Source organism: Buteo buteo, chromosome 11 (assembly GCF_964188355.1).
Source record: "Buteo buteo chromosome 11, bButBut1.hap1.1, whole genome shotgun sequence".
NCBI lineage: Eukaryota > Metazoa > Chordata > Aves > Accipitriformes > Accipitridae > Buteo > Buteo buteo.
In genome coordinates this window covers 23841889-23857271 of record NC_134181.1, presented here as the reverse complement: position 1 = coordinate 23857271, position 15383 = coordinate 23841889, and the positions used below count along the sequence as shown (strand labels likewise).

The 15383-nt window shown below is 56.2% G+C and overlaps 2 protein-coding genes across 2 annotated transcripts in view; one reads left to right on the top strand and one right to left on the bottom strand.

Moving 5' to 3' along the window:
• Positions 1-6158, top strand: part of PRSS54 (serine protease 54) — a 29077-nt gene extending 22919 nt beyond the window's left edge. Inside the window, exons 6-7 of the mRNA XM_075039324.1 lie at positions 4066-4477; positions 5580-6158. Coding sequence (XP_074895425.1) covers positions 4066-4477; positions 5580-5952 — 785 coding nt within the window. The 3' untranslated portion in view covers positions 5953-6158. The remainder of the gene's footprint in view (positions 1-4065; positions 4478-5579) is intronic.
• Positions 6159-6223: 65 nt separating this feature from the next.
• Positions 6224-14277, bottom strand: CFAP263 (cilia and flagella associated protein 263). Its single transcript, XM_075040598.1, has 9 exons — positions 14213-14277; positions 13700-13826; positions 12164-12325; positions 10954-11109; positions 10437-10517; positions 9718-9873; positions 8914-9021; positions 8216-8371; positions 6224-6694 (listed from the first exon to the last, which is right to left on the bottom strand). Exons 1-9 carry the CDS (start codon positions 14275-14277, stop codon positions 6632-6634), a joined length of 1074 nt encoding a protein of 357 aa, XP_074896699.1. The 3' UTR covers positions 6224-6631.
• Positions 14278-15383: the final 1106 nt, after the last annotated feature.

Here is a 15383-nt window from a genome sequence, read left to right as displayed (position 1 = left end):
CAATCTGGCGTAAAGCCTCCCAGTGAAACATTAGCCCACTGACATGTGTAAGCAAATCTGAGCCAGCAAGGTGGGTTTATTCTGGATCATCTCTTTGCACCATTGTTATAACATTGAACAAAGGCCTCCTCAGACACTTGGCTTTCTTAATACCTTCCCTCTCTTTTTATTTGCTGTCCTCTGTTCTTATTGGGAGGGAGGGATTTCACGTAGGATGGGACTGGAAGGGATTTTAAGGGTCCACTGATTCCAGTGTCCTTCAAAAGGTATTGAGCCAATTCACAAAATGTCTCTTGGGTCACTTGGTGCCCTCTCCATCACCAGGCTGCTCCATGCAAACTCTGGCCAAATGGCTCCACTGAGCTGCTACAGCCCACGCACCAGGGCACTGTGGGTCATGCCAGGGAACAGCACCCTGCCACAGCTGCTGCAGGCAACGCCCTCAGCGGTCTCCATGTGTGCTTTGATAAAAAAGCAAGGTTCCCATCCAGAGATGTATTCAAGCCATGGAGCTGGCTAAGTAAGCCATGCAGCAGAACTCCCATGCAATAGCTCTACTTGCCTGGAGTCATTCACTACTGGCCGCACAGTCCCAGGCCACCTTCTCGGAGAATGGCAAACACCATTGTCTCTGAGTGTTAGATGGGTTTGCTCACATGTGCTCACTATCTGCTGAAATGAATTCAACCAAGAGGAACATGCTGGTGGCCTCATTCTGCCAAGCGTGCTGGTACCCGACCCATCCAGGCCATACGTGCCTTCACCGTGGGAGCCTCCCTCGCAGCTGCTGCCTCCAGCACAGAACCAAAACCATCAGTTGTGGCACTGGCAAGATTTGTGTCCAAGGCAAGATTTGAACCACCTGTGAGTAACCCTGTAAGACATGAAGGCGCCAGTGGCCAAAAGCTGTTTTCTTGCAGAGTTCCTCGGCAAAGACAAGGTGCATCGTTCCTGCTGGGCACCCAGCCAGAAGGGCGGTCACCAGGACCCCGGAGTCAGGACCTTAGTGCAAAGGCCAGCAGCAAGGGGAGGAGTGTGATCTGGAAACACAAACGGAGAAGCACAGAATGCCAAGGAGATGACTTAAGACACATGTCATTGCGCAACAGGGAACTGGGCTTGGGGAAGGAAGCAGCACTTGATTCTCAAACATGTCACTGTGCTTTGGTAACGCAAGCTTTAATCAAAGCCTTTGCACTGGCGGTGTTGCAAGTACTACACAGCATTTGTTTTTCTAGGTGGTAAACTGAGTGAATGTACCTCAAAGGCTGCGAAAGTCATGCTGTACAGACTGGTTTGGCTCGGTTGGTGTTTTACTGTGGTCAATAGATTTTTATCAGATGCTTTTACTTGTTAAATTTTCCTTGGTAGTAGGAGCAATCCAGCAAATAATATTAATGATGGAGCACCAGGAGACACGCAGCCAAGGAGATCACTTTTTTGGCTGGATCCCCTTCTGCACAAGGGAGGCTTTGTACAAGCTCACAGAAGCGCCGTGTTCAGCTTGCTGTGGGCAGAGCTGGAGGCAGGCTTCAGGCTTTGTCTCTGTGCAGAGTCAGGTCAGCTTCATTAACCATGGGGCTTAAAACTCACTAGTTCTGAGTTGTGGCCAGGCTGCTGGGAGGCTCTGCTTCCTCACGAGAGGTACCTGTCCCCCAGCAGGGATGGTAGGGAGGCAGCTGGTCCTTTGGGCAAAAGCAGAGGCTTGGGCTGGCCTCGGAGAGCATCCCATGCCACCCAAGAGAGCTGCCATGGAGGTCATGCTTCGTTGGCAATGCTGACCTTCTCTGACGCCTGCAAAATGGGAGAGGACTGGTGTCACCAAGCTGGCTGACCCACAGCCTGTGGGTCAAGGACATGGACTGGTCATGCTTCCACCAGCACCTGGTCTCATGCAGGTTGTCTTTGACCCCTGTGGGTCCAGATAAGATGAAATAAGTCAAGTCGTGCTCACAGTGAGTCAGGTGCCAGGCACCTCTGGCTCAGGCAGTGTCACTGTCAGGTGCCAGCGTCACCTTTGGAAACATTCTGTTTGCAGCAACACCAACATCATGGTGGAACAGCGCAGCCGGTGAGCGGGGACCAGCCTCAGAGTGGCATCCCCATGGGGAGGGCAGGGTGAAACCAACCTCTCGGAGATGTTTTCCTGGCTCTTGCAGGGTTAAGTAGCCCCTTTTGGCAAAAATCAACTACAGATGGGCCTTGGGATCATCAGCTGCCTCCCAGCTGATTCCCACAGCATTTCAAACACAACATCACAAGACTCAGGGATAATACACACGAAAGACCCTTCTCAGTGGGACAGATAAGCACTAACAGAGTTATTGCAGGAACATAGAGTACTGAATTTCCTATGTGCAGGATTGGCTATATCGAGGGAGGAGAAGACAACCATGAAAAAAAATCCAAGGTTTCCCTGGGATGCCCCTGTCTTAAACATGCCATAGCGTGGACCCTGCCCTTGCTGCATATAATAAACCCTGCATATAATAAACATGTATTCACATGCTGGGAAGAAATCAGTTCAGCTGACGCTGCCCTAGTCCATATGCAGGTTTAAACAAGCGCTCAAACCTGGATTTCCCTCCAGCCTTCTCCCAGCACTGTTTCCCTTCCCCTTGGCTGTCCTTATCCCCAGTATTGCAGAGGGCATCCAAGGGGTTGGTCTGGGCATGTGCATCCACAGCCACCACACGCCTCGCCAGGGAGAAGAGCGATCCAGGGATAATCTGCTGGGAGGGTGCCAGCCCTCCAGGAGCCCTGGTGCCTATGCTTTCTGCTTCTCACCTGCTTCTTTCACCCACGGCTATTAATTAGTGCATACAAGGGGTACTGTAATTTTTCTTTCTCAACATTTTTCTCATCCTTGATGGAAAGAAGGGGTTTTCATATTCCTCTTACCATCCCACCTTCTCTGTCCTGCTCTTCAAAGGCACACTTGGCCTTTCATGAGCTGGGAAGAGACTTCTTGTCCCCACCGGCACCACTCCATGGGAAAGCCCAGTGCAGGCAGCTGTAGCTTGGTGGTGCCTCTGTAACAGCTCCTGCTACCCTCCAGGTTCCCTAACCAACACCCCCATGCACTTTGAGGTCCTTCAGTTTTTTATAAATCCCTTTAAGCAGCACCAGAGCTCCTCCTGCCTCCTGCTGCCCTTGCTTCTGCCTGCAAGTGGGGCCAGGATGGGCAGAGACCCCCGTGGGCACGCAGAAGGGAAGCTCCTGGGCAGGCCAGGCTGTCCCAGGGAGAAACCATCCATCGGTGCCCAGGGCAGGAGGACCTGTGCCTCAGAGTTCCTTTTTGTGCAGGCAGATGTGCTGCAAGAGCCTCCAACAGCCTGCTCCACCATGCAGGAAGGCCAGCAGGGTCCTGCGAGCCACCCCAGCGACGGTGAGCTTACAGAGCGGCTTGTGCCCGCGTCCTGCTGCCCGGGCGCTGCGGCAGCTTCGGAGTGCCAAGCAGGGGCACCAGCACAGGGGGTGGCAGGGTCTCTGCAGGGCCGTGATGGAGCAGGCAGAATGCAGTAGGATGAGGCCTGTGGAGAGGGGGTGGGAGCCAGGGAGCTGGGAATGTGCCCACTCAGTCTCCCTGTGTCCCTGCCCGCTGCCAGGGTTCTTGGGATGTGCAGCGCCCACGTACCAGGGTGAGAAACCGGCCCGGCACGCTCAGCACAGGCACAACAAACCCCTCCAGGCCGACTGCCAGCTGGCACCCAGCACGCCGTCTCCCCCTCTCCCCACAGGCGGGCAGAGAAGGAGGGCCCTGGCTCCCCGGCCCCAGCTCTTTGTCCGGCTGGGGCAGTGCGAAGCCTCATGCTGCTGTGTCTCTGTGCCACCCCAGCGTGAGGTGAGAGAGGTGGTGTGATCGGACCCTCGTGCACCGCACACCGTGCCACCGGCTCAGCCCCGTGGGTGGGCAAGCCTGGGTGATGCTGGCATCAGTCCCAGGCGAGGTCAAAGCTCCGGCCAGCTGCAGCAAGGGGCAAGGGGGCATCAGAGAGAAGAGGGGAGCGGTGGGAAAGCATAGGTCCAGGCACGCCCAGCGACATGCCCCCTGTTTCCCTGCAGCCTGCGGGATCCAGGCCAGCCCGTCCCCCTGGAGAGCAGTGCAGGAGTTTGCAGCCGCAGCCCAGTTCCCATGGGTGGTCACGCTGCAGGACATGCAGCGCAACCTCCTCGCCTTCAGCTCCATCCTGAACAAGCACTGGATCCTCAGCACCGCATCCAGCCTGCAGAGCAGGTCCATGCCCTGTGAGGGGCCCTGCATCACCCCGGGCAAGGCTTGGGAATCATCAGGGAATAACAGCACCTCAATTGTCTCAGGAGGGTCTTGTCGCTGCCCAGCAGCTGGGCGAGCATCCTTTGGTCAGAGCAGGGGCAGGCAGAGTTTGTCCCAGGCTTTTCATTGTACCCAGTCCCCTCTGTCCACCCCCCGCAGGCAGCAGGTGCTGGCCTTGGTTGGGCTGAGTGACATGAAGAGGTGATGGGAGGACCAGCCCCAGTATTCGATCAGCTCTGTCATCGCCCATGAGGACTTCGATGAGGTGATGCTCTACAACATCGTTCTGCTCAGGACAGCCGCACCGATGGAGTTCAGCAGCATCGTTCAGCCCATCTGCTGCCCCCACGGGAGCCTCCCTGCCTCAGACCTCATGAACTGCTGGGTCTTGGGCTGGATCCATCCCACCGCAGGTAACCCCTGGCTCCTGCGGCAAAGAGGTCCCTCCAGCAGGGCAGAGAGCCGCCTTCCTGGTCCCTCCTGCCAAGAGCCCCAATGGGAGGAAGGAGAACAGGGCTTGTCCTGGGAGGAAGAAGCACCCATTGGTCAACCATCCCTGTTTTTTGGAGGCCAGGGGCTGCCCAGAGCCACAGGCTCATGGTGGTCCCTCGGCCAGGCAGAGGAAAGTGCTGCAGCAACTTCCTGAGGAAGCTCTCCGTGGTGGACATGGATCCCTGCCCACTGAAAAGGATTGCTGCAACCACATGCTGCAGCCACAGGGACACTGACAAAGTGGCAGGCTGTTTGGTGGGGGACACAGAGCACCAACCCAGACCAGGCAGACACTTAGCCAAACCGCCTCGTCCCTGTTCTGCTCATCCCCAACTCCAGGCTGGGGGAGCAGCCAAAACACTTGTTGGGCTTCTCCTGCTCAGTTCTTACAGGAAAAGATCCCTTCTGCACAGCTTGCAAATAGCAGGCATGGGAGACTGAACGTGTGATACCCATCTCTGCATCAGCTGCAGGGTGAGCATCTCCCTGCAGGCCTGTGGGTGCTGCTCCCAGTCCTTGGACCTCTCCCACTGCTGGGGCCTCCAAGGGCCTTTGATGTGGCCAGGGTCAAAGATGCCTGGGAGGCAAAACCAAGAGGGGTTCCTTGTGGTACATACCAAAGGATCAGGCGTAGGGCTGAGCTGACGCGGGCATGGACAGCCACAGAGGGCGATGCTGGTCACTTTGTCTGGGGCACACAGGGACATCATCAGCCCAAAGGCAGCCAGACCCCTGAATCGGTGATGCTTTGATGCCAGTGATGATAAAGGACCAAACTGCTGTGATCTGCCCTCCTCTCAGCCCGGTGAAGGCCACAGCCACTGAGAGCAATGGTAGGAGGGACACTGCTGAGACACAACCCTGCCTTTTTTGTCTCCCAAAAGGGTGATGCCCACAACCCCATCATGTGCCAGATTAGAGAGACTGAGAAATGGGTCCTGAAAGGCATTCTCAGTGAAAGCAGCATGAGCTGCTACAGACCATTCCTGTACACCCCAGTGTCCTACTACAGCCACTGGATCTTGGCCACCACGGAGAGGACAGGACCTCCTACATTCCCCACGCTAGTCAGGGTGCGAGCTGATCTGCAGGCTCCACCCAAAGCCTGGGAAGAGGCTTTCAGATCAGTAGTGAGGATATTTCAGGAAGTTGGTTGCAACCCCAGAAGGGGAAAACAGACCTGAACTCATCTGAGGCTGGGCCATCTGAGATGATTTATGACTCCTGCAGTGGGAAAACACTTCCCATCTCCAAGGGACACTTACACTTGCCCCAGGTGCTTGGGAAAGGGGTAGCTGCTCCTTTCTTGCTGTTTTGTTTCTTTAGGTAAATGAAGTATGCTTTTGCGATCAGAAAGCCTGCTTGGTTCATGCATGCCACATTGAAATGATTTGCCCTATATGCTCACACTGTTCCGCTCTCTTCTATTGTCAGTGCACACTTGGAGATGTTGAACTCCCACATATCCCAGGGAACTCCCTCTGGTTGCTCCTGCATTAAGTGATCACCAGGGCTTGCCCAGAAAGAAAGGACAGTTCCTGTGAACATGTCAGATTTGATCACCAGGGAATAACTGCTGGTGGTGAGGGAGGGAGAGGGGATCACCCAGAGCACAGCTGGCTGACTTAGCAGGGCCTGCGGAGGGGCCAGGCAGCAGGGCCTGGTGGAAGCCAGCACATGCTGGGACAGACCGAAGAGATGGCCTCACAACAGAGCCACGGGTTTCTTTATCATTTCATGCAGAAGTGGTTTCATCTCACTGCAGCTTGCAGGGTGCTACATTTACCCACTTGACAGTAAACTTCCCCACAGGGTTGGCTCCTTCTGCAGCTTCCACTGCCCGCCTTGCAGCATCAGACAAGCCTAGTGCTGGTTACCAGACATCTTGACCTGGTTCCATGCTCTGCGGTAGCTTTGCAAGGACATCTGCAAGAGGAGAAAGGAGAAGGCCTTAATAGGTTCAGACAGCAGTGATATGTTGTGGAGAAAGCTGCAAGGCTGGAATCTAGCCTGGCCTGAGCTGCTGTATTGCTTGCCCCTTCATGCCCCCCCTGCTCCCACCTGAGATTGGTGCTCACTGTGGCATGCTGAGGAGAGCTCCTGCAGGTCTACACCAACTTTGGTTTCTCCCTGGAATGCCACAGGAAGCCTGGAGACCCCACACAACAGCACTGTATAGAAACCTACAGCCCCTTGCATGGCAGCAGTGGTGTTGGACACGCCCTGCCACAGAGGGGCCAGCAAAGAAAACAGGTTTATAGCCTCACTTTTATCTCAGGGACAACTACAGGTTCCTCCTTTAGCCCCTTGAGCCCTTGCTGCTCTCCAGCTCCCAGAGGCTGGCAGGACTCTGGGCACTGCTGCACAGACAGCATGCAAGCCAGAGCCTGGGTCTCCTGGTCAAGGGGAGCAGCTGGGTGAGAAGGGATCTGCTTGCGCAAAGACAGGCCTGCAGGCAGGCTGCCCACCAGCTCTGGGATAGCGACAGCCGGACCCCTATTTCTGAACTAACAGCACTGGCGCTGATGGGTCAAGCCCAAACCCACACAGCTCTGACCTCTGAGAAAGGCTGGACCACATAAACCCTGTCCATTGCAGACTGGGGTGCTGGGGAGCTAAGTGCTAGCCAGGCACAAGCTCAGAGCCTTCCCTGTCCCAGCCACAACTAAGCCCATCTCTGCTTGAGGATGAGCAGGGTGTCAAGGTACAGGACCACACTATCCATCCCATCCATCCTAGCCACTTCTCTCCCCACACTGCTGTGCACACAGGGCAGGGATACAGACATGTTCTGCTACCTCCACGTTTTGACTATGCTCCTCTGTGTTATCTCTCCATCTCCTCCCAGGCTGCAGGAGTTGGGGCAGGAGAAGAGTCAAAGATATTCTTGCAACTTTGCCATGCACTCATGTTTGGGTCTTGGCCAGCCTTTCCTTATCAGGGAGGAGTCAAGATACAAGTGAGTAAGAAATGTTTGAGATCATCAAAGAGGACTACAAACACTGGGGAGCCATCGGGGCACTGGAAAAGGCCAGTGCAGGTAACACATGCAGAGCTGGAAACATCAGGCTGCCATACATCCCCTTCTCCTTACATGCACGACAGGTTTCACTATAGCAACAGCCCGACGGTGCTTCCTGTCAAATGACAAGCTGTGTCCTTGCCTTGGCTTCCCCTCTGAGCTCAGTCATTAAAATTCAGCCTCCGTCCTCGTCCTCGGGGTAGGGAGCGATCGCTGCTCTGTAAACAGGAAGAGCCTCTGGCTCTGCCAGGCACCGGTGAAACCGCCGTGTGAGAACTCTCGCACGGCTTCCCGGCGGGTCAGGAGCGAGCACTCTGGTCCCCAGGGTGGCTGCAGGTGGGCAGGCACAGATGCGGCTCCACTGGGACCCAGAGCCCGGCTGGCACACATCCAGGCTCCTGCACACCCAGCCCAGTCTTGCTCACCTCAGCAACTGCCACCTTCCTCTCCCAAGCCTTGAGGCTGTTTTCGAGGTCAGTGACAGCAGCCGCCTTCTGCACGTAAGTCAGCACAGGGGGGACGCCGTAGTCTGAGAGCTGCTTCCGCAGCTGCCAATTCACACTCTCAGCTTTGGCTCGTTGCTGCCGGAGGAATAGGACACAAGGCAATGAGATCCCAAGGAGAAGTCCCTCTGCCAGCCCGCAGCCCATACTCCAGGGAAGCAGGCAGGAAGGATAAAATCAAATCCTGACACTGCTGGGGGTAGCAGTGGGATGCATCCACCAATGCCTTCATCCCTGCTAGGCAGCACTGCTAAGGAGCCCCCTGAACCCACTTCCCAAAGCTGTGGTGTCCCTGCCAGGCTGTGTGTCCCCAGACTGGTATGACAGCAGTGGCACTTCTCCCTGGGGAGGACACAGCTGATGAAAAGTTCAAGGAAACAGAATTTCAGGAAGCCAGTGGCAGGTCCCTGTGGAGCCAGGGCCAAAATCCACAACGTGACCTGTTCTGCAAACCCACCTGTGCAGTGGCAGGAGCCCCAAGACTTGCTCAGACCCAGAAAGGCACACAGGTATCCAGGTCATTGCCGGGCCTCGAATGGGCATCAGTATCCAACATACCACAAAAAGTACCTCGAGTCCTCCCAAGTGAAGTCTCAGGGCCTCCCAAATTGCTCTCTTACCTCCTCCACCAGAGCAGCTTCTCCTTCAATTTTCTCCAGCAGCTCCTTCCTCTGGGAGATGTCTTTCATCAGGGACGTGGACGTTTCCATGGCGTCCTGCAGCTTCCTCTAGAACATGAAAGCAGGACAGCATCAGTGGGCACAATGGCAGCTCCCAGCCACCTGCAAAGCTACCCCTTTACTCCTCCAGTTTGGTCTCAGCTGGTGGTACGGGAGCTCTGCTCCCAAGGGAGCTCTGCGGCACCACTCATTCCCCTGCAGAAGGCAGCATTATGCCCTGGTCACACAGTTACTGCTTCGTTATGTCCTCTGTGTCTCACTGCAGCACAGCTCATGGCACAGCAGCTGGTGTTTAGGACTGACCCAGACAGAATGGCTGATTGGAGACAAGCAAATACACCCAGCTGAGAAGCACTTTTCACTGATAAGAGCAGCGACTCAGAGTGACAGCTACAGCTCATGACATCTTTTCAAATGTCACAGGTTATGTAAAAAATGTATTTTCCTGTGCAAGTAAGCACCAAAGCTCCCTCCTACTGGAATTTTCCCCTGGGGTGTAAAATAATCATGCTGCAGAGCATGAAATCCATCTTCAGGCTGCAGCCAAACATGAATAAGGGCATTGCTACTTTTGGTGTGTTGGGCAAACCTCCCAACCAAACTGCTAAGTCAGTAGGAAGGCAGAGAGGTTGTTCAGCATCCCCTGACTGAGAAAGGAACGGATGCAAGAGCTGTTAATCAGCTTGTGTATGACCCTCGGGAAAAGAAGAAAGGCAAAACAGAGGTGCTGGGAGGTTCACTCACTTTATAGAAATTGAGGACTTGGACAGTCTTCCCTGAGGTCAGTTTTAGGTGCAGCAGCTCCTGGTTCTTCTCATTAATCTTCTCCTGGTACTGGGCATTTCTAACCTGCAGCTGCTGCAAGCGGACCTCATGGAGTGTCTCTCCCATTTGCTCTTTCTGCAAACCCAAAGGAACCAGAGCTGTAGGCTGCTGACCAAAACTGCATCCCAAGTAAGGGAGCTTTGCTCTGTGGGGAAAGCGGACCTAAAGAACAGGGTCTTCAGCCTGGCTGCAAACCTGGGGCTCGGGGAGAAATGCAAGACACAGCATGCCACTGAGCCTGTGCTCTGTGTCCTAGCTTAGAGGGTCCAAGCAGTGCATACAGGTCCCCTCTGGCAAGGCTCCTGCCATGCCAACAGCAGCCAGTCCCCAGGGAACTACTCTGATCCACCATACACCTTTTCCAGGGCACAAAGGGCACAAAGAGATCTGCCACCTTCCACTCTGGTAGACTTCTGGTCTCATGTCACGCACACAGACATGTGCCAGGTCTGAACCTGGGCAGACAACAATGCCCTTTGACAAAGGCAGCAAGGCCAGAAGCAAAGGAGGAAGCGGAGGAGGAGGAGGAGGGCCACGCATCTCTACCCAGAGCAGGCCCTGCATCTGCACTGGGCTGTACTCTTTTCGTACTTCTAGGGGCCATCTAGTCCCTACTTCTACTCAACTGCCGCACACACCTGCCTGAGCTGCTGCTGCAGCTTCTTCTTGTAACCCTTGAGCAAATAATTTTTTAAGCGCAACTTCTCTCTCAGCAGATCCTAAAGAAAGACAGCAGATTATAGTGGAACAGCAGAGCCTGGGAGGAGAAAAAGCACCCAGACCTCACTCCTTATGGTGTGGTTCTCGTTCATCTCATGCGTACTGCAGTATTCACTGCTGGCTTAGAAAGGAGCCCAGCAAGAAACACTGCGCAGCATCAGCCTGCCCCAAATGTGGGGTCATGGCTGTGCACTTTCCCAAGCTCCGCTAAGGGCCTTGCATCATCTGTGCTCACAGCTGTGCTGCAGCTCAGCAGCCTCATGAGCACCTGGGCTAGTCACCGACTGACAAGCGTGACAAGGGCTGTCCAAGACTAGCTAAGATGGTCTGAAAATGTGATATAGGCCACATAGGAGTATGGGAACTAGGATTTTCCCTAACCAACATACTTGTCAGATGACAGACCAGCCTCAAAATTTGCCATGATGCACTGACCCTCTGGCGGTTCTTTTCCTCCATGTATCTCAGCAGCTTCTCAGAAGCTATGATACTCCCTTTCTTGCTGGAGATGGTGCTGATGATGTCTTTCTCAAAGTCACTGATGGCTTTCTTAATATCATTCCACCAAACATCTGCTTCTTCAATGACCGCCTGTAGAAATAAAGTCACATAACCGTCAAGAGGTGCTAACTTCCCTTATTCAAACAGCTTTAGGAACAGATAACACCAGAAAGGACCAGGCATGCTCTCTGCTGGTGTTACTAGCATTTCTCCTGTGGGAGCACTGAGTTTCACCCTGTGCAGCTCGGGGCATGGGGTGCAGGCTCACACAGTACTGCTACTTCACTGACTCAAAAAAGAAAAAGAAAAAAATCTCTCACGTGCCTGAGCTTCAACATCTGTCACTCCATCCTGACCTACAAACATTGCCAGTCTGACTAAGCCAACACAAGACAAATTACCACCCTTTGTTTACTGCATATGCCCTGCGGCCACACAAGAAGGACGGGCTGCCTGCTTCACCTCTCCTGGCCACTGCAGGCAGCACCAGTGGACTGAACCGAATGCAGAGGTCTCTCCTTCCCCAAAAGCTCCTTGAGCATCTTGGGTAGGAGGAGGTCTTGGCAGCACAGGGCAGGGATGGTGATACAGCCTCAAGGAGCCTGCAGCAGGAACACAGTCTCGGAGACTTGGAGCACACTCTGAAGAAATCCCAGAGACAGCAGAAAGGCAGACCCCGGAGGGGACTGCATGGGGCCCAGCCAAATCAGGAAGCTTCTGGGAGCTGCTAGAATGAAAAAACATGTCTGGCACAAAAGGGCACACCTCCAAGAAGCTGACAAAAAGGAGTTTTTTCTTTCGAGTGTTGACTTCTTCATCTCACACAGCAGATCTGAGCTTCTCGACCTAAAAATCTTCCCCTCGCCTGTATTATTGTTAGCTCCTGCCATAAGAAGATCCGTCTTTAGAGACTGGGCGCCTCTGATCTCTGTTGGTGTACTTGCCGTCAAGAAAGGGGTGAGGTGAGAGGACAGTTCTGGCTCCCACTCTGAACTCAGGACCACTCACAGCAATGCTGTGCTATGAACAGCCCACACCAAGCAAGTCTGTCTCACTGCCTGAGGGATGACATGTTCAAAGAGGTGTGGAAAGTAACAAGACTGTTTGATACCCTGGTGATCGTAGAGGTCCTGGAGAGCCATACCTCAAGGTTCTGCAAGGTCTGCTCTGAGTCCTCCTTCATCCTCTGAATCTCATCCTTCATCTCAGTCAGCTCCCGCTCAGCCAGCTCACATTTCTGCTCCACTGTGAGGCCTACAAAATAGTCTGTCGCACCATGCAACTTGGATTTGTACCTGCCACGTGTCTGCAACAACCAAGGAACAACGCAGATGCCATTAGAAAGCCAGCAGTGGCTAACTGTTGCTGCAATTCCTTGTATTCAAAAAGAAAATAATCTCAATGATCATGTTAGAGGGATTCCAGCTTACAGCAAGGACAGGGAGGCTTCTCCAGAGCAGAGGTAACTCAGGGCCACACCTGGACTGACCCTATCTGTCCTCTCATCTGCCCACAAAACCCTCCTACGCAAGCACTTTCAGTTCAATTCAACAGGCAAATCCAGGGCTAGAGGTTAAAGCCAATGTGAGAGCTTCATGTGGGCAGGTAAAACACCTCTTCGTAGAGAAGATGCTAATTGTTGTGCGGGACAGATGGGGTCTCCTACCGCTACCTGGGTCAGACACCCTGAGGAGCTGAGCGTACTGCAGCGTGGGCAGGCTGGAGTATGCTCTCAGAAGAACTGACACCACACGGGAGCAATTCCCAGTTGCTGTGGGGACAGAGCGAGGCAGGCACTGCTTTGCAGAGGGCAAGTGCCCACCTGGTCAAAGGCAAAGTTTCTGAGGGCTTAGTCTGGGACTAACCAGAAACTGGCTGCTTTGGACTCAGGCAGGCGCTAAAACCCAGTGCAGGACGCTGGCTGAAAGGAGCTCCACCGCAACAGGTCTAGAGCTCCTGTTCACTGCGTCTCTGGTGAAAAGGCAACATTCTGGCCAGGAGGTAAAAATCTCCTCCCAAAGCCTGTGCATGGCTCCAGTGAGAAGGAAGGGAGCAGCACGCACTCAGCAGAGGTACCCGAGTGTGGATGTGCACAAGTCTGAGCCCACGCGAACTTCCCCAGGAGGGAGGAGAGGAGCCGAGCAGTCCTGTCACAGGCCTGGCACGGCCGTGGGCAAGTCTCCTGCTTTCTTGGCACCAACCTCCCTATTTGTTTAACTTCTACTTCAAATCATGCTGGGGGGGGGGGGGGTAACTCATTCCAGATCTCCCTGGCACTTGCTGTTCAGGAGGACACAATGCTGTCACGCAGGCAAGAGACAGCATCAGCTGGAGGAGCAGAAATGAGAAGGCAGCCTGGCGTTTGCACTGAGCACAGAAACAGCAAGGCAGCCCAAACTCTTACACCTACAAGACCAGCAGCAGCTTTTTGCAAGCAGATGTCTAGGTTAGGGACTCATCACTGTGAAGCCCAAGCGCAGAGGGCTCTTGAGGGATGTTCTTCATCACATTTCAAACAGGGGAGCTTGCCTGCCGACCTGTCAGACGACCACTGAGACCGGGAGGTCAGAGGGGCTGCAGAGGGTCGAAGGGTCACGGCTCTGCACGGTAAGGCGGCAGCCAGACCCAAACACCCAGCGCTTGCAGCCACGCAGCCGCTGCCACGGCTCCAGAGCGGTACCTGCATCAGCTCCGGGGGGGCATCCCGCGTCTCGGAGGGCGGCGGGAGCGACGGGCTGCACGGCTCCATCTTACGGTACCATTTCTCAAGCATTTCTGCCTCCGTTTGGAGCAGGGCGTTGGCGTGGCTGCGAAGGGAGGAGGGCGTCGGGCTGAGCCAAAACGGGGCGCCGCAGGGCAACCCGGGAGGGGCGGGAGGGCCCGCGGGCACCCCGGCCAGGGCAAGGGCCTCGGCCAGCGCCACTGCTTCCCGGACCCGAAGCAGCCGGCGGAGCCCGGGGCACCGGCCCCTCCCGGGGGTCAGGGGTGGCAGGGCTGGCCTGGCTCCAGACCCCGGCCGCGGCCAGCCCGGACCGCCGGGGCCTCTGGGGACGGTGCCCAGCGCGGGGGGGGCGGTTGCAGCCGGGGGCACCCTGCCGGGGGTTAAGGCCCAGCGGCGGCCCCGGCCCGGCCCCCGCAGCCCCCAGCAGGGCCCCGCAGCCCGCGGACCCCCTCCCCGCCCGGCCGCCGGTACCGAGCCTCCCGCAGCTGCGCCCGGAGCTGCGGCAGCGGCAGCGCCGCCGGGTCCCGCTCCGCCATCGCCGTCTCCTGGCAACGGCGGGGGCGGGGCGCGCTGCCGGCGGGGCGGCGGGCGGGGGCGCGGGGGGGCACGGGGCACGGGGATGGGGCACGGGACGTGGGGACGGGAGGCACGGCACACGGGGGGACACGGAAAGGGGCCCGGGGGGACATGGGGACAGGAGGCATGGGACGCGGGGGGGACACGGGCCCAGGGGGACACGGGACACGGGGGGACATGGGGACACATGGGACACAGGGGGACATGGGGACAGCAGGCGTGGAACACGCGGGGACACGGGACACGGGCCCAGGGGGACATGGGACACAGGGGGACATGGGGACACATGGGACACAGGGAGGCATGGGGACAGGAGGCATGGAACACGTGGAAACACGGGACACGGGCCCAGGGGGGCATGGGACATGGGGGGACACGGGCCCAGGGGGACATGGGGACACATGGGACACAGGGGGACATGGGGACAGGAGGCGTGGGACACGGGGGGACACGGGACACAGGAGGACATGGGGACAGGCGGCATAGGGGGCATGGGCACAGGGATGAGGGGGTGGTGCGATGCCAGAGGGGCAACCATCTCGGGGGTTTCATGGGGTGCACGCAGCTCCCACCCCTGCGGTGCCCGCTCCCAGAAGCTCCTGGTTAGGCACTGCCTCTGATTCCTCCTCGCCAGACATGCCAGACAGGATCCAGCCCGCCCGGAGGGGTGCAGGCAAACACTGGCCCCCAGCTCACATTTGGGGTGCATCGGCACCACGGTGGGGGTTTCTCTGCCTGTGACACTGCAATCTTCGTCTTGCAGACTCTGCTTTATCACGGTCTGGCTGTAAAATGGGGGGAACGGTAGCACCAGTCCTGAAGGCAGCTGCCCCCACAGGCATGCCTAATTTTAGGAGCTTTGTGAGAGTGTGGAGCATCGTTTCTAAGTGGCTCTGTTGCTGGATCCAGACCACGGCACGGCGATGTGCTCTGACTTCCCTGTGCTGGACACTCAGGACCAACAGCAGCGGGTGGCAGGTTTGTTTCAATGTGCACCTGTCCCCCGAAAGTTGATGTGGCTGGTGATGCATCTCCACGGCTTTTCCAGGATGAGGGATGCAAGCCA